General features: G+C 52.7%; 2 protein-coding genes across 6 annotated transcripts; one reads left to right on the top strand and one right to left on the bottom strand.

The window, feature by feature from the left end:
* The first annotated feature begins 1,741 nt into the window (after positions 1-1,741).
* PPP2R5D (protein phosphatase 2 regulatory subunit B'delta) lies at positions 1,742-22,834 on the top strand. The gene is made up of 16 exons (XM_032340007.1): positions 1,742-1,926; positions 6,620-6,697; positions 17,164-17,374; positions 17,615-17,814; positions 17,901-18,011; positions 18,137-18,229; positions 18,619-18,749; positions 18,880-18,939; positions 19,046-19,154; positions 19,368-19,421; positions 19,726-19,896; positions 19,994-20,121; positions 20,956-21,057; positions 21,161-21,233; positions 21,380-21,496; positions 21,645-22,834. The coding sequence occupies exons 1-16, from the start codon at positions 1,900-1,902 to the stop codon at positions 21,780-21,782; spliced, it is 1,803 nt and encodes a 600-aa protein (XP_032195898.1). The 5' UTR covers positions 1,742-1,899; the 3' UTR covers positions 21,783-22,834.
* On the bottom strand, positions 22,724-24,665 carry MEA1 (male-enhanced antigen 1). 5 transcript variants are annotated; one of them, XM_032340017.1, is made up of 4 exons: positions 24,576-24,665; positions 23,606-23,886; positions 23,418-23,520; positions 22,724-23,116 (listed from the first exon to the last, which is right to left on the bottom strand). In XM_032340017.1, exons 2-4 carry the CDS (start codon positions 23,873-23,875, stop codon positions 22,965-22,967), a joined length of 525 nt encoding a protein of 174 aa, XP_032195908.1. In that variant the 5' UTR covers positions 23,876-23,886; positions 24,576-24,665; the 3' UTR covers positions 22,724-22,964. The 5 variants fall into 5 exon arrangements, with proteins under 5 accessions (XP_032195908.1, XP_032195905.1, XP_032195904.1 ...); XM_032340014.1 differs by lacking the exon at positions 24,576-24,665 and adding an exon at positions 24,393-24,506; XM_032340013.1 differs by lacking the exon at positions 24,576-24,665 and adding an exon at positions 24,330-24,491.
* Between the last annotated feature and the right edge of the window lie 25 nt (positions 24,666-24,690).

Consider the following 24,690-nt stretch of genomic DNA (forward strand, 5'->3'; position numbering starts at 1 on the left):
GAAGCAGACTCCCTGCTGAGCTGGGAGCCTGATGTGGGACTTGATCCCAGGACCTGGACAGCATGGCCTGGAGAGCTGAAGGCAGATGCTTAACCATCTGAGCCACCAAAGTGCCCCTTTATTTTATTTTATTTTATTTATTTTATTTTCTAAAGGATTTTATTTATTTATTTGACACAGAGAGACACAGCGAGAGAGGGGACATGAGCAGGGGGAGTGAGACAGGGAGAAGCGGGCTTCCCGCCCAGCAGGGAGCCGGATGCAGGCTCAATCCCAAGACCCTAGGATCATGACCTGAGCAGAAGTCAGATGCTCAATGACCAAGCTACCCAGGTGCCCCTGATTTATTTATTGTAGAGAGACAGAATGAGAGAACAAAATAAGAGAGAGAGAAAGAGAGAGAAAGAAAGAACAGGGGAAGAGGGAGAGAGTCTTAAGCAGAGGCCATGCTGAGCATGGACCCCGGCCCGGGGCTCCCATCCCTGAGATCATGACCTGAGCTGAAACCAAGTGTCAGACGTCAACTGAGCCACCCAAATGCCACACACACACCCAGGCTTAGATTTTTTTTTTTTTTTTAAGATTTAATTTATTTGTCAAAGAGAGAACACAAGCAGGGGGAACAGCAGGCAGAGGGAGAGGCAGGCTCTCCACTGAGCACGGAGCCCAGCTAGGACCCTGGGATCATGACCTGAACCAAAGGCAGACTGAGCCACCGAGGCACCCCTTGACTTTTTTTTTTTTTTTTAATTTTAATTATTTATTTGAGAGCATGTGTTGCCCTTGAGAACCAGTTAGGGGAAGGGCAGAGGCAGAGGCAGAGGGAGAAGCAGGCTCCCCGCTGAGCAGAGGCTGGGCTCCATCCCAGGACACTGGGATCTTGACCTGAACCAAAGGCAGAAGCTTAATTGACTGAACTACCAGGTGCCCCTGGAGTTGACTTTCTGAAATATATTCCTCCAGCCACTTCTAGATTTGTGTAATTATTACATTGTTTCTTAAGCATCTGTTCATACAAGTCTGTGAACTTCAGTCAGTAAACCCCCTAAAGGCAGGAAATACTCATTCATTAGGACATTGGCTTGGGCAAGGTGGAAGTAAGGGATGTCTATCCTAAGACACTCAACACCGTGATAGCTTTTCCACTGTATTCCCAAGTATTCCAATCTAGTTGATTCCCCAATCACAGGACACTTGGCAATAGGAACGGGGACCCGCTTTCCAAAATTGTAACAAACCCAGAATTTTTATTTAATTTCACCAAGGTCCCCGCGAGCCAGCCTTCTCCTTTCATTCTCTGCAAGTCCCGTCTAGGAAACGGATTCCCTGGAGGACAATCGGGAGCTCTCTCCACCAATTTTGCATATGCAATGAGTGCTAAGTAATCCTGATGAAGAAAGGTACCCTTCATTTTACGGCTTCTTTCCTTCCATTCGGACTGAGCGAAGGAGCAGAGCAGGGAAAGAGTAAAAGCCACTTTGGAAGGGACCAGGCTGCGAAGAATGGCCGAGGCCGGCACACACCAGACGCCGGAGTGCGGCACTGGGTGCTATGCTAGGGCTTCCCCTTATCCCCGCCTCCTTTGTTAAGCTCGACCCACTTTAGGGCGGGACCTCCCGCTTCAACCAATTCTGGGAGACGAACCCTGGCGGTTTGTACTCTTCCTTTCCAATGAGAAAAAAAGGAAGCTGCTTGGCCCCAGTAACCAATCCGAGGAGGCGGCGCCTGGTTGTCAGGCAGGTTTGTAAGAGTTCGGGCCAATTGGAGGCGCAATCACCGCTCGACCCGGGCGCAGCGCGCAGGCGGCGGCGAAGAGACGCCGAGCGGGCCGAGTGCGGCCGAGCAAAGCCGGAGCCGGAGCGGGGCCGCAGGAGCCGGGCTGGGTCCGGACGGGCCGAGATGCCCTATAAACTGAAGAAGGAGAAGGTGAGTGTGGCCCTTTTCCTCGCGCCTCCGCCTCGGGGCCTGCGCGGAGCTCTGGGAGAGGCCGAGCCAGGCCCGGGACAGCCCCAGACTGACCCTCCCGTCCGGCCCCCGCAGGACTCCCGGGGCTATCTCTCCACCCCCGCTGCTGGCCGCACCCCCAGCCTGTGCCGCAGCTGGGAAGCCTCCCTCACCTTGCCTGGGATGGAGTCCCCCGCGTACACCTCCATCCATTCCTCTCTTCCCCTACCCCCGGCCCTGGGTAACCACCTCCCTCCAGATCTGCCCCACTCCCAGGTCACTCCCCTGCTTTTTCTCCACCAGCGCCCCCCTCCCCCCCACTCCCCACCCGTTTACCCGTTTGGGACAGCCCCTCATCTGAGACTGCACCTCCCTCCAGCCCACCTCCCTTCCCCCCGCCCCCCATTGCGCGCAGCCCCTTCTCTTCTTACATGCCTGGGCCTGGGCCTGGGCCGGCCTTCTCCACCGTCCCCTACAGCCCCTTCTCCCTCCCCGCGAAGCTCCTTGACCTAGAACCGCTCTGCTTTCTCTCTCCTCCACCAAATCTGGCCTAGGCCCCTCCCTCTAGTTCTTCCTTCACACACAAACTTGTAAGCCAGACTGAGCCCTTCCTTCTGTTGATGGAACCTCAGAACGTCAATGCTGGAAGGGACCTCTGAGTGCATTCAGTGCAATCCTTAGTGATACAGATGAGGAGACTGAGGTCCCGATAAGGGAAGGGACTTGGCCAAGGTCACACAGCCTGCTTGGAGGCCCAGCTGCAATAGGAGGTCTCTTGATTTAAAGGCCTCCTTTGTACCAAAGCCTCCCTATCAGGCATCAACCGACTTGCAGGTTCATCCTAAGTCAGTTACCCTTCCTACTCTGAGCAAGCTTCTCCTTTTATTCCTGATCTTAGGATAACCTTTGCATTTTTCCAGTTTTGCACCAGTGGTGGATTCCTGCCTTCCTGGGCTACAGTACCCTCAAATCGGGAATCTGCCCTTACTATTGGATTAGTTTTCCTTCTTACCCCAAAGGCCAGATAGCCGCCCCTGGACACCCTTGACTTTCTCATGGTGTCCTGATACAGACTGTTTCTTGATGTTGCCTTCTTTACCTTCCTCTTCTACCTCCATACTGCCTTTGCCTGTTCTTCATCCCTGCCTTTCTCTACCTTCTATTTCCTGCTGTTGCTGAGGTCTGACTCAGAGGTGTGGTTCCTTTGAGGTACAGACTCACACAGAGGATGCTAGGATACCAGTTCCAGCCTCCCCCAGCTTCTCCTCTCCTGGGGTTGGCCCCTCGTGGTGGGGGCTGGCTCTGGTCTGGTGCTCTGCTCAGCCACTTTATGACCCCAGAGGTGTCTTGCTTTCATTTGCCAGCCAGTGGGCTGGGTTGCTGGGTTGCGGTCCCTGACCTTATCAGTTAAACTCTTTATCTTGGGGCTTTCAGAGATTTGGCAGGCAAGTGTGATTCTGGATTGTCCCCATAACCTCAAGGGACAGAGGTTCTGAATGGAGGGCTGGTGATGGTGTACTAAGCACTGAAGCTTCTGGGGTCCTGGGCTTGGCAGGTTGGTGTGCTGCACTTAGGCCCTGTGTCCTTGGGGAGTGGGCCTGCTGAGGTGGTTTGGGCAGTGGAGCTGTGAATGACACACAGCCGCACCTGAGGCTAAGGGGCTCCGTCAAGGAGTGTGGAGGGGTGTGGAATTCAGAGGAAGCTGGTGAGGTCCCCACCCATCTTTAATTTTTAGTCTTGTTGGAACAGATACTGTCCCATCTACAAAAAGCCTTCTACTAGACGATTGAGAAGATTCTTAGACTTGCTAGGACCGTAGATATTTGACCATAGTACTTGGCTGGGAAAGAGTATTGGCGGAATTGGGGTGCACAAAGCCAGGCATTTTTTGATTCCCTTTAAGGTTTAACTTTCTGTTCTTGATTTCCCGTTGCATTTGGCCTCCTTCAGTGTTAACAAGTCCGGAGGGGGTGGAGGGACAGTGTGACTGAGGTTTGCCTAGATGGGGTGGGAACAGAGAGGAGGGGTGGGCGGGGATCTATAGTTTGGGTCCATCCCCTTTCCTCGTTCTTCATCTCTGCTGGGCCCAGTCTTGGTCATCCTTCACGGCCTCCTCCCTGAAGCCTTTCCTGACTGAGCCCTAACTGAGCCCTCAGTTAGGAGGGAGCTCTCCCTCCTCCCCTGGGTTTGCAGAACACTTGATAGGTCCCTTGTGGTCTTTCTGTGTTCCTGTGGACTAGAATTAATTGTGAAGAAATCTTTTCTTCCCCCTTGAGATAATAACTAAGCTCCATTTTGGCTGGCCAGCTTCCTTGCACACAGTAGGCACTCAGTAGGTGGGTACCGAGTCAGTCCCTCGAGGTGATTTGCTTCCCTTCTCTTCCCTCAGGTTCTGATCTGGGAATGTACCTCTTGGGTTCCTAGGCCGTGTGCCCCTGCTCCTTTCTACCTTCTCGCTTTTGATACTAGTCATACCATTGGCTAACATTGGGATATTCCCGTGCCTCGTGGACACTGCTACAGGGGATTAGATCATTTGATTGCTGTCACTTAAAAGCTGAGGACTGAGGCTCAGAGACCCTGGATCACCTGCTTACGATTACAGAGCTAGTAAGATTTGGGCCCGAAACAGAGTGTGGGGTCCGAACCACCATGCAGGTGGCACTTGACACTGGACTGTTGTAGGGTGCTCTGGGGTGCACTGGGGTGCTCCGCTGTGTGCACACTCCCCCTGTTCTGCAGGAGCCAGGGAGCACGGGTGGTGGGCGTGGCTTCCCCATGCCCCCACACTCACCCACGCAGGCAGGCAGCTGGGATCTCTCTTAGGAGCCCTCCCTGATAGGTTTGAGCAGTCAGGCTGGTGGAGGGGTGCTAAAAGGAGAAGGAGCTTGCGGTGGAGCAGAGAGATGAAACCCATGCAAAGATGGGTCAGCTTTGTCCACGTGGCCCATGTCTGGGGAATGTGCGGGCACCTTAGTGACTTGTGCCTGCCCCCCCTCGTCCTGTTGCACCACACCCCATGCTCTGAGCCATACTCCCTGGCCCCTTGGCGAGGGGTCAGTGTGCCCAGCCTGGTCGGTGGGCAGGGGAGAGCGTGCTTAGCCCCAAGGAGGAGCGCCCTGTGACACGTAGAGCTGCTCCACACCTGGGAAAGGCTCTCTTCCTCCCTGCCCCCTCCTCCAGCCCACACAGAGCTCTGTTCTCGCAGAAATCCCTGTGCCCCCATAGTCCCTATGACTTAACATTTGTCACTGAAGGGGCTCAGGTACCTTCGAGCGGCAGAATCTCGGAGCCGGAAGTGACTTCCTCTCACCGAGTCTGCATTTAGGGCTCCCATCCCTTCTGCCCATGGTTTAGAGGAGTCAGGAATGCTCCTTTGCTGGAAGGCTCTCGGGACCCGGGAGCTTGCAGCCCCATGAGGCAGCCAGTTTCTGTGCTGCTGCTCTAGGAGAAAATTCTTTCTCGTTCAGAACCTCAGCCTGTCTTCCTGCCACTTCATCCCATGGCTCTTGGGCTCCCGGACCCACATAGAACAAGTCGCTGCTTTAGTTCGCATGCAGCTCTTCATTTATTCGTAAAACCCCCTCTTTGCTCACCCACCGCCGGGACTCCTCCCATTTTGAGCCATCCCAGCCTTGCAGCTGTTGCTCTCAGGACAGGCTTTTGAACCCACTCCCAGTATGGGTTGTATTTCGCCAGAAGAAAACCTAGGATTTGTCGTTGTCCCTCTCAAAGTCTGATGAACCAGATCTGGCCAAACAGTCCCGTGAAGTGCCAAGGACAGGGGCCCTTTCCCGCTCTCCCTCCTCCCCCATGCCAAGCACTCCACACTCTGTCTGTTAATTGGATGGAAGGTCAGGGGGTACAGCCCTGGCACTTGGATGATTTGTGTTGAGCTTGCAATCAGACCTAAATCCCCAAGTCTTTTTCACATTTTCCCCGTCCTGTCCCTGTGCAGTTGCTTTTTTTGGCCCGAAGCATAGGAAGAGAGGCCGGGCAGGCCAGAGCTCTGAGCCAGCGGCCCAGTTCCCGAGGGAGACTTCAAACTAGCGCTCGTCTTTGTGGCAGGTCAGGGTTTTACCCCGGTCCCTGTCTCTGTGCTTGTCTACCGGGGAGTTCTTGGGATAGTTCCTATACCTGATGGGGCCAGTAGCACCCTCTAGTCTGGGTGTGATTTGTAATTTCCCAAAAAAAGGCTTCCAGGTCTTTGCAGATGGCCTTGGGCGAGAGGGGGTGGTGGTGGTGGTGTTTCCCTCCCCTCCAGCGTGAGAGCCTTGGCTCCTCCTTCCCAATATAGCCAGAAGCCAGGCTGAGTATCTTGTTCTATGGTGCTTCTCCTTCAAGCCCCTCACCCTGGTTCTTCCTAGACAGAGGCCCTCCCAGACCCCAACTCCTACACCAGCCATGCGAGGTGACAGAACACTATCTTGCTTAATTATCCTGTCTTCACAGTGTCTTCCTGATCAGATTCCAGACTGTGTGGAGGGACTGACTCTCGCTCTGTGTATCCCCAACCCTCCTCCCCTGGCCTGGGTACAGGGTACATGCTCCGTGATTCCAGTTGATTGATTGGTTCAGTTGGACAGAAGATAATTACAGCACAGACTTAAGGGGTCCAGATGAGGCCACTCTCTCTCCCTTGCACCTGCTGACTACCTCCATCTTCCCCCTTCAGGAGCCCCCCAAGCTTGCCAAAGGCACGGCCAAGCCCAGCAGCTCAAGCAAGGATGGTGGAGGCGAGAGCACCGACGAGGTAATGATCACGGATAGGGCCCTAGTTACGGGGCAGGCACCAGCTCCATGTGCTTGATGCCCAGTGGGTGAGGGATCCCAGGGGGCTGGGAGTTATCCCAGCAGAAGGGACAGGATTTCCGTAGCCTGGGAGGGACTTGGACAGCCCAGCCAGGTAGCTGCCCTTGGGAAGCCTTCCCCTGTGGCTGGTGTAGAGCAGAGAGAGTCTGTGGGACTTCAGACTCCCCATCAGCTCCCATGCAGGTCGTTTCTCTGTCTACCAACTGTGAGTGATGAGAATTCCCTTCTCCTTAGGCAGCAAGCTAAGGGTATCAGGGGCTGGGGAGAAGGGGAAAAAGTACGTGGGTGCTCAGTGGGGGACGAGTGGCTTCAGCAAGGCTCAGGGTAGGGCAAGGGGGTGGGGAGAGGTTGGTGTCCCCACACTGCAGACAGGGCTGGGCCCACTGCCCTTGGTTCTGATTGTAGAGGAGCTGCTAAAGGATGGACATGAGCAGAGGTCAGCACAGCTTGGCAATCTAGGGCTGTAAAGCCATAAATGGCAAGCCGAAAGAGCACTGGAGGGTGGAGAGACTTAAGTCCAGAGTATGTCCAGGAAAGTTCAGGAGTGTGCAAAGTGAGATGCTCAAGATGGTGGCCAGGCCCAGGGACACGTTGAGCAAGTACCTGTGTTACTCAGAAATTGGTGATCCTTGCTTTCTCTGCTTCTTCTGTCCTGTTCTGAACTGTTCAGAGGGTTGGAGGACAACAGGAAATAGCTCTCCAGTTATGGGCACAGCTTGTGAGTTTTTTGGGAAGAATACATCGATTAACAAGTGTTTGGGGTTAACCCTGGTTTTGGCTTTTTCTGGGTACTTCTGGTCCCTATCACCTCTAAAGAGATCCAAGCACTTTTCACACTGCTGACCGTCATTTTAGGTCTCACTTAAGTCATCAGAAGAAGCAGGGTGGGTTTTTCCCATTTTACAAACAAGGGAGGTGGGGACCACAAAATATGAATTCCTCCTTCCTCTGCACTTATGCAGTAATCTGAGCGTGTCTCTAGGATAGGCCTTATCACTTGATGTTGTAACTATTTGTCCAACATGTGTTTCTCTCCACGAGACTGTGGACTCTGAGGGGAGGAGCTGGGTGTGCTGGAGCTGGTGCATTGCTTTTTCCACGTACCTCTATGCTCATGCATTGGTTCTTTTTTTGGAGGTCGGGGGTGTTTTTATTCATATTTATTAACTATTTTTTAAAGTAACCTCTAGAGATGCCTGGGTGGCTCAGTCAGTAAAGCATCTGCCTTCAGCTCAGGTCATGATCTCAGGGTCCTGGGATTGAGTCCCACATTGGGCTCCTTGCTCAGCGGGGTGCCTGCTCCTCCCTCTGCCTGCCACTCCCCCTGCTTGTGCACGCATGTGTGCTCTCTCTCTGTCAGATACATAAATAAAATCTTAAAAAAAAAGAAAGAAAGAAAAAGAAGCAATCTCTACACCTAATGTGGGGCTTGAACTCACGACCTCAAGATCAGGCATCACATGCTTCTACTGACTGACCCAGCCAGGTGTCCTCATGCACTTGGTTCTTAATAAATAATCAGTCCGCGCTCCTGGGCAACACTCCTCTGGGCTCAGTCTCCCCTTTAGGAATGGTGACATCTGTGGGACCCACAGGGAAGGTGGCTGGGAGCCGGCAACCGACATTCAAAGCAGCAAGAGGGACTTAGAGACAGGATTTAAAGGGACAGAAAGGAATAGTTAGAGGGCAGTTCTCATCTCTTGCCTAACTAACTCCCACTTGTTTGGTTACTAGGTAGACTGGATGTCTTGTCCTAAAAGCCGCCTTCCTTGACCACCTCCCTATCCCTCCCCGACAGGACGTGGTCAGGGCAGCGATGAACCACAGCTGTAGTTAAACAATTTGATGTAAATTCGTTATTCATCAGTTTGAACCCTTGTGTCAGCAGTGAGCTCTGTGAGGTTCCCCTCCCATGCTGAAGGGCCTGGCACACCAGAAGTACCTGTATTTGAATGCATTAGTGACCAATAAGCAAACCAGTCAACTTCAGAAAAGTGCTGGAGGCGACCTTAGAGTCTAACCGTCTCCTTTCATAGGTAGGAAAATGAAAGCTCAAATAGGCTAAGAAAGATGCTGAGACCAACTGTGGGGATTTCTCTCCACTGCCTTTCTGGAAACATGGGTTAAAGGCAGTGGGGTCGATATGAGCGAGGCCTTTCTGAAAGAGGAGAGTGCTGAGTTCACCTTGGGCTCTGTTCTGTGAAACGTTGCCTAGGGCTCCCCTGTAGGAGGCAGTGGCGGGAACTGTGCATGATTTTCCAGGCTTGTCCCCATGGGGCCCTGGGCAGAGGGATGGTGGAAGAGTTGGGGGCTGGGCTGCCAGGCTCAGGTCCTCCAAAGCCGTTTGGCACAGTCCTTCCCTTGCTTTTTCTAGTGCAGAGTTTGGGGCTCTTTTACCCTGGGTCATGCATTTGCCAGAGCCTTTTCAACTGATCCTAATAATGATAGCAGCCACCATTTATTTTATTGAGTAGTTACCTGTGTGTCAGGGTCCCAGGGCAGCCATTACACATGCCCATAGATGAGATGGCTTAAAATAACAGAGATTGGGGCGCCTGGGTGGTTCAGTGGGTTAAGTCTCTACCTTTGGCTCAGGTTACGATCCCACATCAGGCTCTCTGCTCGGCGGGGAGTGTGCTTCCCCAACTCTCTCTCTGCCTGCCTCTCTGTCTACTTGTGATCTCTGTCTGTCAAATAAATAAACAAAATCTTAAAAAAAAAAAAAATGACAGAGATTGATCCTCTCATGGTTCTGGAGGCCAGAAATCTGAAATTGACATGTCAACAGTCCGTGTCCTTCTGAGGTTCCAGGGAAGAGTCTCTCCCATGCCTCTTTCCCTAGCTTGTGGTGGTTTTCAACAATCCTTCCTGTTCCTTGGCTTATGGATAGATCATTCCAATCTCCTCCTCAGTCTTCACATAGGGTTCTTCCCTGTTTTTCTATGTCTCTCTGTTCACCTTTCCTCCTCCTCCTTCTTCTTCTTCTTTTTTTTTTTTTAAAGATTTATTTATTCATTTGTGAGGGAGAGAACATGCAATCAGGGGGAGTGGCAGAGGGAAAGGGAGATAAGCAGACTCGCCTCTGAGCCAGAAGTCCAACACCAGGCTTGATCCCAGGACCCTGAGAGCATGACCTGAGCCGAAATCAAGAGTTTGAGGCTCAACTGATTGAGCCATCCAGGCGCCCCTGCATTGCCCTCTTCTTATGAGGACACCAGCTGTATGGGACTTAAGGCCCACCCCAACTTGATTATGTCTGCGAAGACCCTGTTTCCAAATAAGGTCGTGGTCACAGGTGTTGGGTTGACTTGAATTTGAGGACTCACACTGTTCAATTTTCCAGGCTCTGTCCTCAGACCTTTGCTTGCATTTAATCTTTTACTTTATTTATTTTTTAAAAATTTTTTTATTTATTTGACAGACAGAGATCACAAGCAGGCAGAGAGGCAGGCAAAGAGAGAGAGAGGAGGAAGCAGGCTCCCTGCTGAACAGAGAACCCGATGCGGGGCTTGATCCCAGGACCCCGGGGTCATGACCCCAACTAACCCACTGAGCCACCCAGGCGCCCCGCATTTAATCTTTTAATCTCACTTCATCTAGACAACACTCCCCTGAGGTCATTCCATTATCATCATCATCCCATTTCACAGATGGAACTGAGGCTTAGTGAGGTTAACTCAGCCAGTAAACAGTTGAGCTAGAATGCAACCTGGTGTGGTGTGGCCCAGGAGCCAATTCTCCCAGGTTCTTACTGACATGATACGCTGGTTCTGAGGTTATTGAAGAGTCTTAGAGTGGAAAGGAGCTTGAGAGATGGGGTCAGGCTCCCGTTTGACCCACTGCTGCAGGCAGCAGTCCTTCCTGGTCTATGGAGAGAACAGCTCACTGCCCTGGACCCTTTTATATCCTGTGCCCCATCCTGAGTTCTGGGAGTGGGGACAGAGGGAGGAAGACACTATCCCAATCTTACCCACTTCAGCCTGTCCTCCCAGTACCCAGAGTTGTTACCCTAAAAACATTTTTTTATCTTATCAATCCTGAATTTAAAAGGCTCTGTTGGGGCGCCTGCATGGTTCCATCGGTTAAGTGTCTGCCTTAGGCTCAGGTCATGGTCCCAGGACCCTGGAGTTGAGTCCCGAATCAGGCTCCCTGCTCAGTGGGGAGCCTGCTTCTCCTTCTCCCTCTGCTGCCGCTCCCGCTGCTTGTGTGCATGTGCTCTCTGTCAAATAAATAAATAAAATCTTAAAAAAAAAAAAAAAAAAAAAAGCTCTCTTGGCATCTCACTGCTTAGGGGTTACAGTTCAGATTCACACTCTGGACCCCTGTGAGCTGGCCCCACCCCATTCTTCCTGCTCCCCTCCTGGTTTCTCAGCCCCACTGGACTTCCCATCCTCCAATACAAGCCCTTTTATAACTCTGGGCCCTTACTGATGAGATTCCGCTGGCGTGGACGACTTTATTTTCCTGTGCTCTTTCTTTGCCTGCTGAACTCGTGTGTCCTTTGAGAGCCAAGTCAGAAGTCACGCCTGCAGGAGTGTCTTCGCTAATTGTTCAGCCAGAGCCTGTGTTCCCAGATCCATGGTGGCCCTCTCTGCTTTTTCATTCCCCTGAGAGCTGCTGGCGTGTTGGTCTCGCCCACTGGACTGTGAGCTCTCTGAGGACAGGGGCCACCTTTTAATCTCTAAGGCTTAGCATGACTTTAGTCAATAAATGAAGGGAGAAAATAATGAAGCACAGCTAGATGGAGCTCTGGAGAGGAGAGAATGCCCCTGCGGTCTTGGGGCTTTTACACGAAAATGATCTTTATTTGACTAGTTAATTTGTTAAGCAAAAGCAGTGATGTTAATCTTTGCGTTTTTCTTTCTTACTTTCTTTTTTTTTTTCTTTTTTCTTTTTTTTTTTTTTTGAAGATTTTATTGACTTATTTGATAGAGAAAGGGAGAAGCAGACTTTCTGTGGAGCAGGGAGCCTGAACTGGGGCTCAATCCCAGAACCCTGGGATCATGACCTGAGCCGAAGGCAGACGCTTAACCATGACCGAGCCACCTAGACGCCCCATGCCATAATACTTTCTGTAGTGCTTAATTTGTATTTCTGTCTCCTGCTTCAGGTTTAAATATTTGAGTTTGGTTATTAATGGTGGCTGTGTTAAGATCAGTTTGGACTGGGATTGGTTCAGAGTGGGCAAGTTTAGTTGCAGTCTCTTATTAAAAGTGAGCTTGGTGCCTAAATCTGAAGTCCCACTTGACTGCTGGAGGCCTGAATCTGGGAATGCTTCTTGGAGGTGGGAGGAGAGGGAGCTCAGGCAGAGGAGTTGGCCATGACATAGTCTCAGAAGGGACCAGGCAGAACCAGTAAGGGGTGGGGAGTGGTTGGCTGGCTTGCCTCTGGTCAGTGTCCACCCATGATGGGAGGGTTACAGAAGGTTCTCCAGGGGACTCACCTGCTTCCCACCTCCAGCCCGGGTCAGTAGAAGAGTCAAAAGCTGAAGCTTTGGGGCACCTGAGTGGCTCAGCCAGCTAGGTGTCTGACTCCGGATTTTGGCTCAGGGCACGATCTCAGGGTCATGGGATCGAGCCCCACCTCAGGCTCTGAGCTCAGCACAGAGTCTGCTTGTTCCTGTCCCTCTGCTCCTCCTCCTCTAGTGTACTCTCTCTCTCTCTCAAATAAATAAAATCTTAAAAAAAAACAAACTGAAGCTTTTACTAGGCGCCTGGCTGGCTCCGTTAGGAAAGCCTGCTGCTCTTAATCTTGGGGTTGTAAGTTCAAGCTTCATGGTTAGGTATAGAGATTACTAAAAAATAAAATCTTTAAAAAAACGTGTTAAAAAAAAAACTGAAGCTTTTAGGAGAAAGAGTTGAACATGAAGTGGGTCGCTGGCACAGCCCCTTAACATCCCTTCTGACAAGTATGTTTCCCAGGGAAAAGTGAAAAGACCAGGAATGCCTCACTGGCGTTTGGCAGCCCGGTGCTGCTGGCTGGACCAGCTGTCTGTCAGATGCCTTTTGTGTCTGGGGCCTGGGAGCCAAGGATCCTTACAAAACCAGGGTGGCCTGGTGGGATGGGCTGTAGTGGGGCAGGCTGAGCTCAGCTACTCTCAGGCCTCCCCCACCTTCAGTGATGTAATCCTAGTAGGGAAGAGACCTTAGGCATCAACCTGTTTTTTTTTTAAACTTTGATTTTTAGCCATGCAGCCCTCTGTTCTCTTAACCTTACTTGGAGATTAGTTCATTTCTCTGTTAACAGAGGAAATTGAGGCTTTGCTTCTCCCTTTCTGGGCCCAGTGCCTCCTTTCCCTGGACCTCTCCTCTGCGTGAGGCTTATGGAGGTGCTGGGGGTCTGTCTTAATCTGGGAGGACAGAGAGAAATATGTTCTTCCCTAGAATTTTGTTCTTCTGAGCCCTTGGCCCTGGTATCACTAATGTTCTTCCCTTCTCCTCTGCTCCTGACACCACGCAGTGTTCTTTTCTGATAGGTCCCCAGGAAAGGTCTGGGCTTGGCCCCCTGTCAGTCAACCGTCCAGACCTTCATGGAGTGACTATTAGGTGCCAGTGCTGAGGGGACGCAGAGGAGTGCAAACCAGGGTCCTGGCTTTCAGGGAACTTACCTAGTTGGACATGTGAACGCACCAAGCAAGAGACATCACTGGGGATGATCCCAGAACCAGTGAAACAGACAAGTAGTGTCAAGAGGTCAAGGGCAAGGTACTGGACACTGCAGGGTTGGAGTTGAGAAGGCTTTTTGGAAGAGGGTGGAACTTATTTTTTTTTTATTTTATTTTTTTTATTTATTTATCAGAGAGAGAGAGGGGGAGAGAGCAAGCACAGGCAGACAGAATGGCAGGCAGAGGCAGAGGGAGAAGCAGGCTCCCTGCCGAGCAAGGAGCCCGATGTGGGACTCGATCCCAGGACGCTGGGATCATGACCTGAGCCGAAGGCAGCTGCTTAACCAACTGAGCCACCCAGGCGTCCCAGAGGGTGGAACTTAAATGTGTCTTGAAAGATGAAATGCTTTCTTGGGTGCCCCCGTGGTATTTATTTTTTTTAGAGAGGGAGAGAAAAGGCAGGGAGGGGCAGAGGGAGAGAGAGAATCTTAAGTAGGTTCCAAGCCCAGCATGGAGCTCAACACGGGGCTCAATCTCACAACCCTGAGATCATGAGCCGAAATCAGGAGTCAGATGCTTGACTGACTGAACCACCCAGGTGCACTTGGTTTCCCCCATTTTAGACCAGGGAAGACAAAAGTCCCATAGGAACTTTTGAGGTGTGCTAGTTTGAGGAATTTCCAGGTTGCGTTCCTAAAATCCAGGGATGGGAAATAATTAATCGTGATAATCGTAGAAGACACTTCTAATAAAAACTGTGAGTCATATAATGTTCCCTTAAATCCTTATTACAACCTTATGAGGTAGGTACTATTGTCATCCCCACTTTACAGATGAGGAGACTGAGGCAGGCAGACTGTGTGACTTTCTGGAGGTTACTGGGCTAATAAATGACAGAGCAGGAGTCGAACCCAGGCAGTCTTAGCATGAGTCTGTATTCTCAACCACTAAGCTCCACAGATAAGGGTTTGGTTGTTCCTACAACAGGGAAATTAAGGCCGGAAGCAGGGATGTGTCTGACACACACCAGGCTCTGGTCTCCCACCCTTCTGCCTCTCTCCCCTATCCCTCACTGAGGTATGACCCATCCGCCATATGCCAGAAGAGAGACCCCCGACGCCAGGGCACCTTGCACAGTCTGCCCCAAATCATGCTGGCCGCACGCTGGTCACAGCAGAAGACGAGTATGGCGGCTGCTCTTGCCCCATTTCCTTGCACTTCCCTAGTCAGGTTAGTGTGTGGAGCGGTCGTTTCAGGTGGAGGAGAAGGCCAGATGGCCAAAAAGGTAATGAGCTACCCTGGACCCACAGGCCTGCCCCGGGCTGGATCCAGTGCGTCTCTCTTCTCCTCTGATCCCCAGATAGGTCACAAGCTTGACATAATTGTTTCTATTAAAAAATTCAGAGCCTGCAAAGCATAGCATTTCTGTCCTCCTCCCCTCCCCCCTACCCCAGAGGATTTCGCATTCTCCCATTCCTGTGGTAGGAAGTCAGAGTTTGGGGAGGAGACTGGAGGGCCAGTGGGGATGGCAGGTATGAGGACAGAAGGTCACAGCTTCTCCTGTGGGTACCCAGCTGGGCATGGCCTCGGTCCTCTGGTCCTGTTGCAGTCTCTGGGGGCAGGTTGTCCTGTGGCTTCGCCTCTGCCCTCTCCCCGCAGGTGGTTACCTGGCAGGACCTGGGGGCGGACAGCCACACACCTGTGTGTAGCCGTCTGAAGATGGGCTTTGTGGGGCTCCCACACCTGTGTCTGGGAGGAAGTAGAGAGACAGCCTTAAAAAATCAGCAGTTTTTCTCCAATTATATAAAAGGGTCAGCCGGCAGAACATTTAGGAAAGACGAAAAGTCCTGTATCATTGTGCTACAATGGGAGATAGTCATGAACACCGTGGCGGACTTGCTCTTGTTTTTTCTTTCTGCGCTGGGTTTTGGTTTTGTGCATGTGGTACAATGTGGGTGAGCTCATTCTGCTTGTACAGTTTTGCATTATCCTTATTTACCTTAGCATAGGAAGCAATTTTCTGTCATTACATAGTTTTCAGCTTCGTTTTATCTTAAAGTTTTTATCAACATGACAACATGTACATTGTCAGGAAAGTCAGGTAGTACCCTTGGCCTTGTAATGAACAGAGCAGCTCCTGCCTAGCCCCCCCGCTCTCCTTTTGCTCTCTGGAGACCCCTTTGAACTCCCCTTTCCTTGGAAATTGACTTCTGTGCTTCTAAATAAGATTCTTTTACTGCTTTTTGTTCTTTAATTTTTCTTTTCTTTCTTTTTTTTTTTTTTTTAAGATTTTACTTATTTATTTGACAGAGAAAGAGATCACAAGTCGGCAGAGCAGCAGGCAGCCAGGGAGTGGGGGGAAGCAGGTTCCCTGCTGAGCAGAGAGCCTTATACGAGGCTCCATCCCAGGACCCTGAGATCATGACCTGAGCTGAAGGCAGAGGCTTAACCCACCGAGCCACCCAAGCGCCCCTCTTTAATTTTCTAGTGTTAGATATTATCTCTTGACTTTCTACTATGGAAAATTAAGGCCTCAGCATCTTATATCCAACACAGACATTTCCCATGCTCCCAAAATACTTATCACCAATTTGGGGCAAATTACTATGACTATGTAAATGTTTTCCACAGCTGAACCATGTATGATTACATTTAGTACATAGTTTTTATAAACATAATTTTAACTCCATGATTTTCCTTCCATCCATCCATCCATTTATTTATCTGCTTTTATAAATAGCACTGTAAAGAAAGTACACAAAAGCCTTCTTTGTATGTAAGATTTTTCTTTTTTTATTTTTTTTTAAAGATTTTGTTATTGTCAGAGAGGTAGAGGGTAAGAAGGGGAGCATCAGGCAGAGGGAAAAACAGGCTCCCCGCTGAGGAGGGAGCCTGGTGCAGGACTTGATCCCAGGGCCCTGCAATCATGACCTGAACCAAAGGCAGATGCTTAACTGACTGAGCTACCCAGGCACCCCTCTTTTTTTTTTTTTTTTTTTAAAGTTTTACTTATTTATTTGCGAGAGAGAGTGTGCATATGTGCTTGTGGGATGGGGGGCGGAGGGAGAGAATCTCAAGCAGACTCCCCGACTGAGTGCTCCATCCCAGGACCCTGAGACGGCGACCTGAGCTGAAACCAAAAGCCAGACACTCATCCAACTGAGCCACCCAGGCACCCCTGTAGGGTTTTTCTTAAGCTATATTTTTCGTAGTTAAAACTACTGAGATAAATTTCTTTGAACTTTTTTATTGGGGGCGGTGTTTCTTTTAACCTTGAACTGAAGAATGTGACTCAGTGAAGCAGTAAAGTACACTAATCTCACATGTGCTGCTTAATGACTTTTCACCTGTGTTTCCGCTAAGACCCACCTCCCAGATCCAGTTAAGAGAGAGAATATTTCCATTCTTCAGAATGTTCCTCAGGGCCCTTAGTTAAGCCCACACCCCCGCCAGCCCTCCTCTGGAGAGACAGCCACTTTTCTGCCTTCTGGTACCATCAGTTCATCAATTAGATTTGCCTGTTCATGAACCAGAACAAGCATTTTGAAGGCTCTTGATGCCCAGGCAGTAGGTGTCATTTTGGAAGACAAGGCTTCTCGACCCCTCTCTTCTAGGGATAATAGACCTTAGCTATCTCTGATGCTGACTGGAGCTGCTCCACGGAGGGAGACAGCTATGTGGCTGCCCAGGCCTGCACAGGCAAAGATGGATGAGGAGGGAGTTGGGGGGGTGGAATGGACAGTGGCCCAGGGTGGGAGGCATACCTTGGGGAGCCGACTCCAAGAAGCCACTTGTTTGACTAGGCCCAGTCTCAGCCGCAGCCACAGCCGCAGCCCCAGCCCCAGCCCCCATCATCCAACAAGCGTCCCAGCAACAGCACGCCACCCCCGACGCAGCTCAGCAAAATCAAGTACTCTGGAGGGCCCCAGATTGTCAAAAAGGAGCGACGGCAAAGCTCATCCCGCTTCAATCTCAGCAAAAACCGGGAGTTGCAGAAGCTTCCTGCCCTGAAAGGTACTTGGAAAAGGTCAAGGGTGCTGGTACACCAGGCCTAGGGGGTCCCGGGGGCACTGGCAGATGGAGGCTTTTGGGGTATTTTGGAGGGATGGAAGTTCTAGAGAATATGAGAGGGAGTTCCACCGGGGCTGGGTTGCGGGGGGGCAGGTCAGGGTAGGGGAAAACCCTGTAAGGCAAGTAGCACAGGGCAGTGAAGGGCTGGGGAAGAAAGTGTGACTCTTGCCTCCCTGCCCCCAGATTCGCCCACCCAGGAGCGGGAGGAGCTCTTTATCCAGAAGCTGCGCCAGTGCTGCGTCCTCTTTGACTTTGTGTCAGATCCGCTCAGTGACCTCAAGTTCAAGGAGGTGAAGCGGGCAGGACTCAACGAGATGGTGGAGTACATCACCCATAGCCGCGATGTTGTCACTGAGGCCATCTACCCTGAGGCAGTCACCATGGTGGGCACTGGCAATGGGGTGAGTGGGGAGGGACCGTGGCTGTGGAGAAACCCTACAGGAGCGCTCACCTGGGTCCTACTGCTCAGTTTTCAGTGAACCTCTTCCGGACGCTGCCACCTTCATCAAACCCCACCGGGGCTGAGTTTGACCCAGAAGAGGATGAGCCCACCCTGGAAGCCGCCTGGCCGCACCTGCAGGTATCAGAGGGAGGGGGCAGTCTGGCCTGGCTACAGGGGGTGGGGTGTTCGGGAACCTGCAGCTAGGGGGGATCTCCCAGACCTTGGGGAACTCCCCCTAAATGGATGCTCATTGCCCCCAACAGCTCGTGTATGAGTTCTTCTTACGTTTCCTTGAGTCTCCTGATTTCCAGCCAAACATAGCAAAGAAGTATATCGACCAGAAGTTTGTCCTTGCTGTGAGTTGCTGAAGTTCTTGTCCTGCGCTCCTTCTAGTCCATGAACTGTAGCCCCACGCCCCCTTGAGGCAGCCCTGTTCCTTCTCCATATATTGAATAGATGGGCTTTTAGCTGGGTCTGGTACAAAGGGACAGGTGGTGGTGGGAGGGATAAACAAACCTCTCTGCTCTCAGGAAGCTTCTTCCTACCTCTTCCCCGGCAGTGGGGCACGTAAATGTGCGTATCCAGACATTGCCCTGGGGAGAGCTATATCTCTGCTTGCCAGAGACTTGTCCCCACGCCCCCCATCCAGAGAATCTCTAGCTGTCCCCTGGCTAGGACCCCGGGTCACCCTAGCTCTCCCTGGCTCCTGCCTCACTCAACTGCCTTTCCCCTCGCCGGCTCCCAGCTCTTGGACCTCTTTGACAGTGAGGATCCTCGAGAGCGGGACTTCCTCAAGACCATCTTGCATCGCATCTATGGCAAGTTTTTGGGGCTCCGGGCTTATATCCGTCGGCAGATCAACCACATCTTCTATAGGTGAGGCCAGAAGCCAGGCTTAGGAGCAAAGCAAGCCCTGCTAAGTGGGGGTGGGAGCAGGGAGGTAGGAGGACTCTGCAGAGTGCTGGAGGGACATCAGGGATTATCAGGAGAGCCTTTCTTCCCTCAGGTTCATCTATGAGACAGAACATCACAACGGAATTGCTGAGCTCCTAGAGATTCTTGGCAGGTGAGAGGTGGGGTGGGGGGGACGCATGCCTATGGGAGGCTGGAGGGATTGGAGCGCTGAACTTGACCCGGTCCTTTGGTCCTAACAAACCTCCCATAACTCCTAGCATCATCAACGGCTTTGCCTTGCCCCTTAAGGAAGAGCACAAGATGTTCCTCATCCGTGTCCTGCTTCCCCTTCACAAGGTCAAGTCCCTGAGTGTCTACCACCCTCAGGTGAGCTGCCTTCCTCCTGATGATTCCTGACTCTGGCAGCAGAGAAGAGAGAGGGAGGGGAAGATATTCCAGCTGGGATGGGGGTGGCAGAAGGAGTGGGTGGGTAATTCCTCGGTACATCTCTTCTTCCATTCTGGGCTCTTGCTTCTGTCCCTGACCTCTCTGAGACCTGGGCCCTGCACCTCACCTCCTTCCTGCTTCAACCTTTTGCAGCTGGCTTACTGCGTGGTACAGTTCCTGGAGAAGGAAAGCAGTCTCACGGAGCCGGTAATTCCCCTTCCCAGCCCCAGGACACCTCTTCTTGTCAGTTAGACTTGCCATTCTGCCTATTAAGTAATGCCATAAGCAGGGGCTCAAGAGGGGTGTGACCCAAGAGGTGACACGCTTTCCTCTCTGAAGGAAGAGTAGAGCCTATGTATACGTAGGAAACAGGTCCTGGTCAGAGAAACGTGAGCAGTTAGGGGAGGCCACCCAAGCAGTGCCCACCCAAGTTGGGGGAGGGGGCTGGAAGACTTCTGGCAGAGGCAGGCAGGTGTTGAGGGAGAATTTTATCCCTGTGCCCTCCTCACAGGTGATTGTAGGACTTCTCAAGTTCTGGCCCAAGACCCATAGCCCCAAGGAAGTCATGTTCCTGAATGAGCTAGAGGAGATTCTGGATGTCATTGAACCTTCGGAGTTCAGCAAAGTGATGGAACCACTCTTCCGCCAGCTTGCCAAGTGTGTCTCCAGCCCCCATTTCCAGGTGAGACTGACATCCCCGTTCCCTGCCTCCCAGAAATTGGGGAGGGTTTTAAGCAGAGCTATCCGTGTCCCCGCTGAGTCCCACCTGTCCCCACCAGGTGGCAGAGCGCGCCCTCTATTACTGGAACAATGAGTACATCATGAGCCTGATAAGTGACAATGCTGCCCGAGTCCTCCCCATCATGTTCCCTGCCCTCTACAGGAACTCCAAGAGCCACTGGAACAAGTACGGGGCTGGGGCAGGGCTGGGTGGTGGGGCTCTGGTTTGGGACCCCGTAAGGGTGGGGAAGAACCAAAGAGCCAGAGGGACTCATCTGGCCACTGAGCAGGGGGGGGGCCCTTGAGGCCCTTGAGGACCTGCCCAGGGAGGAGACAGCTCTGTGAGAGGGCTGTGATACCATACAGCAGAGCAGGGCTCGTGTCCTTTCTATGGCCAGATAGTGGGCGGCTTTGGAGACCTCATGGCGTGCTCTGAGAAGCCCATGTGATCTTTGTAGCCTGTGCTGAATCCAGCGTTGTAGAGGTTTTCCTGCTGAACACAAGTGCACTGTGGTGCCGATACCGTCCACCCTGCTGCGGGGAGACCATTAGTGTAGGCCAGAGGGTAGGAAGCATTGGGAAGAAGGTAGGTCTTGGAGCATGGGGTGAGGTGAAGGACGGACAGGCGGACCAATAGGTATAAAGACCCTGAATTGCTGGGGTGCCTGGGTGGCTCAGTGGGTTAAAGCCTCTGCCTTCAAGCTCAGGTCATGATTCCAGGGTCCTGGGATCAAGCCCCGCATCGGGCTCTCTGCTCGGCAGGGAGCCTGCTTCCTTTCCTCTCTGCCTGCCTCTGCCTACTTGTGATCTCGTCTGTCAAATAAATAAATAAAATCTTAAAAAAAAAAAAGACCCTGAAATGCCAGTCCAGTCACATGATTTGGCTAGAGAAAGCAGTTTACGCTGCAGAGGTCTCCAAAAACTCTTAGCAGAGACTCCTCCTGGGAGAGAGCAGACTGGGGTCCTGGCACCGCCCTCAGCGTTGGTAAGACCTATACCCGATCCTTCTTCCTGGCGGCAGGACAATCCATGGACTGATCTACAACGCCCTGAAGCTGTTTATGGAGATGAACCAGAAGCTGTTTGATGACTGCACGCAACAGTACAAGGCAGAGAAACAGAAGTGAGTGTCTCTCTACCTGGGGGCTTCCATCTTCACCCCTGGGGTCCCTCTGGTTCTCTCTCAAGCCCACTCTCCTCCTCCAATCCTGTCCTTGCTCCCTTAGGGGCCGGTTCCGAATGAAGGAAAGGGAAGAGATGTGGCAAAAGATTGAGGAGCTAGCCCGACTTAATCCCCAGGTGAGGTTTTGCTGCCACTGCCCCAAACTCCAGGGTTCAGTTTGGCCGAGGGAGGGTTTGTTTGAGGAGGAACACGAAGCAGACAGGTCCACCAACTTCTGAAGGGGCTCTCACCACCTGCTTGTGCCTCTCCTTTCCTTACTCAGTATCCCATGTTTCGAGCGCCTCCACCACTGCCTCCTGTGTACTCGATGGAGACAGAGACCCCCACGGCAGAGGACATCCAGCTTCTGAAGAGGACAGTGGAGACAGAGGCCGTGCAGGTGGGAAGGCACAGAGGGAGTGGGGAGCAGAAATAAAAGCTCTGGAAGGGAGAGATGGGAGCAGCAGAGCCCAGGAATAAGGGGAGGAAACCATAGAATCTCTTGGGAATTGACCAGCATCCTTCACTGTCTCGGTACCCACATGCAGATGCTCAAGGACATCAAGAAGGAGAAGGTGCTGCTTCGGCGGAAGTCAGAGCTGCCCCAGGACGTGTACACCATCAAGGCGCTGGAGGCACACAAGCGGGCGGAAGAATTCCTAACTGCCAGCCAGGAGGCTCTCTGACCCCCTCACCGTCTTTCCGCAGGGCCACAGCCCACTCAGCCCTGGGACGCTGCCCTAGCCCTTCACCCTCTGCTCCCCACTGGCTGACTTGGGGCAAGGCAGTGCCTCTCTAGCTACTCTAGGGAGGGGATGCAGCACTTGAAGTGGGGACCCTTACACAGTGGTCCCTCTTCTCCCCCAGATGTGTTCATGCCTCCCTGTGGCTAGTACAGACAGGCTGAGCACTGAGATCCTCAGCGCTCAGACAACTTGGGGATGCCTGTCCCCCTCCTGCTCCTAACCCCACAGCTACCTGAGGCTGCTCTGAGAAATACACACAGGAACACATAACGCTCCTCTCCCCTTCCCTTCATCCTCTTTTGAACTCCAGGTGTCTTTCCTTCGCTCCCTCCCCTGAAGCACACAGGGAGCAGCAGGAGATTACTCTCACCAAAGTTAGGTCAGGCCCCATTGGCCCCTGGAGTAGCTGGAGGGGAGCCAACCCCCAACAGGCACAAATAGGTCCCCAGCCCCAGCAGTGTGCAGGCTGATGGGGCTGAATTATTTTCTTTAACCCCTGCCTGACCAAGACCACATGGGAGGTCAAAAGGAGAAAAGCATAGGCTGTGGACCACAGGTGATGAATACAGGGCCCAGACGGACCAAGAGAAGGGGGTGAACAACACCCTACCCTGTGCCCCTTCTTTGATGAGCAGCAGCCCTGGGATCACAGACATGGAAGGGACCACCCTGGGGCTGACTGTTTTCCCTGGCTGTTGGCTCCCAAAGCCAGGAGGCAGCAGGGCACAGTGCCCCGAGCATGGCTCCCTCAGCACCTGTTTATTTCCTGGTTGGTGCTGATGATGGGCAGGCCCCCACTTGCCCTGCTGGACACCTTGGAAGGGCGAGGGGCTGAGGAGGGCCGGACCCAGGTCCCAGGGGCACAGGCAGTGCAGCTTTTGGCTGTGTACATAGGGTGCTTTATTCTCCACAGAGTGATACATGCTAAGATGGGTTGGGCTTGGGCCGATGTCCCCATATGTACAGAACTGAATAAAGTGGGTCTCTGAGAAGAAGTCTGATTTGCCTTGATGTGGAAAGGGAGATGGGAAAGATGGAGATGGACGTTACAACCAGGGATGTGTTCAGTCCTGTGCTGGTTCTGGCCTGGAATGCAAGGGGATAAGGCAGCTCTCAGGCTAGTCACTTCCAGGCTGGGACCCCCTGCCGGGCTTGGAGGGCCTTCTGTACCACATCTTCCCACTGGGCATCTGATATCTCCCGAGCCCAGGCCGGAACTCCTGGCGCAGGCAGGCTTACTCCAGCCATCGTTCTTTTCACTAGCTCCACATGTTCTGAAATCACAGAGAACAGGGGATAGAAACTAGGGGACCAGCTCTGCTCCCCATTTCTTGAATTAACCCATAACCCTTGGGCTCGGAGGGCGACCAAATCTATCTTGTTATTTCCAGGCAAGCCTGCCCACCACCCAAGTCTAGCACAATAGCGTTTCACCTGGATTCCGAAGTCTGTAAAATCTGAGATTACAAACTATCATTTCAGGATCAGGGTGTTCCTCTGTGACTTCCCTTTACTGGGTCTGACCAGTCCCTTTTCTCCATCATTATTATAGAATGAAAAAAATGTTCTCTTTACCCGGGTCCATGGGAATAGAGCTGTGGTTGCTCAATCCTGTAGCTCCCTCCTCCTCTTCATCCTCGCTCTCTAGTGGTGGGTCTGGCAAATGAAGCCCCAGGGCCTGCAGAGCCAGAGAAGACAGCTTAGGGCCAGCTCTTCAGGGATCCCAGCTTCACCTGGCCAGAACAGGGCCTCCTCCACCATACCTGGATCCGATCCTGAATATCAGCAACTACATCTTCACCATCCCCCACCGGTGCCAGCTCCACCTCCTCTTGTTCAGGCTCTTGGTTCAGGGGCTGATAGGAGTAGCCAGCTGGGCCTGCCCCCGTTTCCTCCTGCTCTTCCTCAGGCTCCTCGCTGCTCCAATCCCCAGTGCCTTCCGTAGGGCCCTGATGTGGCCCTAGTTCCTCAGTCTGGTTGGGGAAGATACGCTCGGGGCCCATGGTGTCTCCCCCTAGAACTACTGCTGCCATCCGGGCAGGGGCTGCAAAAACAGGGAGGCAGGAGGATAGGGATCGGATGAAATTGGGTCCACAGTCGGCCCCTCATCCAGTTCCTTGAGGTCTCCTGGGCCCGCAAAACATTCAAACGCTCCCAAGCTTCCTGCACCCCACCCTCTCCTGGGCCCTCCACCTTCTAAATCGACTCATATCTTGAACCGAGGCCCACCCCACTTGCTCTGCCAATTCTTAAATAACAGCCCGAACACGCCACCTCCCAAAAGACAATCCGTCCAGAACCCCGCCCTCCCCTACCCCCTCGACTTGGGAACTCCGGGTCGCCAAACATGCTCCCCTAGACAGGGCGTACCCGCCCCCTTCTCCCCTCTCCAACGGGTTCCCTTCTGTACCGCCTGACAAACGCCCTTCAGGCCCCAGGGGCTCCCCTCAAATGGCCCCAGCTGCGGCGTCCGCCACCCGCCCCCACCGATTCTAGGCGCCGGTGTTTCCGCGCGCCTCACCCGCTCGGAGCCCGCGGCTGAACCCGCACCTTCACTTCCGGCGGGGCAGGACGTACTCGGGCGCTTGGTCCTCCCGCCCCGCCCCGTGCTCATGATTGACGCGATCGGGGACGAGGAGTACGCCCCTTGCTCCGCCTTCGTCATCCCCAGCCCAGACAACAAAGGACTACATTACCCAGTGACCCTCCACGGGATTTGACACATATACGTACATGCGCACAATCTCCTTCGGCCTCTGCCCACTCCTCGGCCCCTCACGACCCTCCGGAAACCCGTGGACTACAAGTCCCGGTAGGCTTCAGGAACCTAGCTCTGACTGCACGTGCG

This window comes from Mustela erminea, chromosome 4, assembly GCF_009829155.1.
Source record: "Mustela erminea isolate mMusErm1 chromosome 4, mMusErm1.Pri, whole genome shotgun sequence".
Taxonomy (NCBI): domain Eukaryota; kingdom Metazoa; phylum Chordata; class Mammalia; order Carnivora; family Mustelidae; genus Mustela; species Mustela erminea.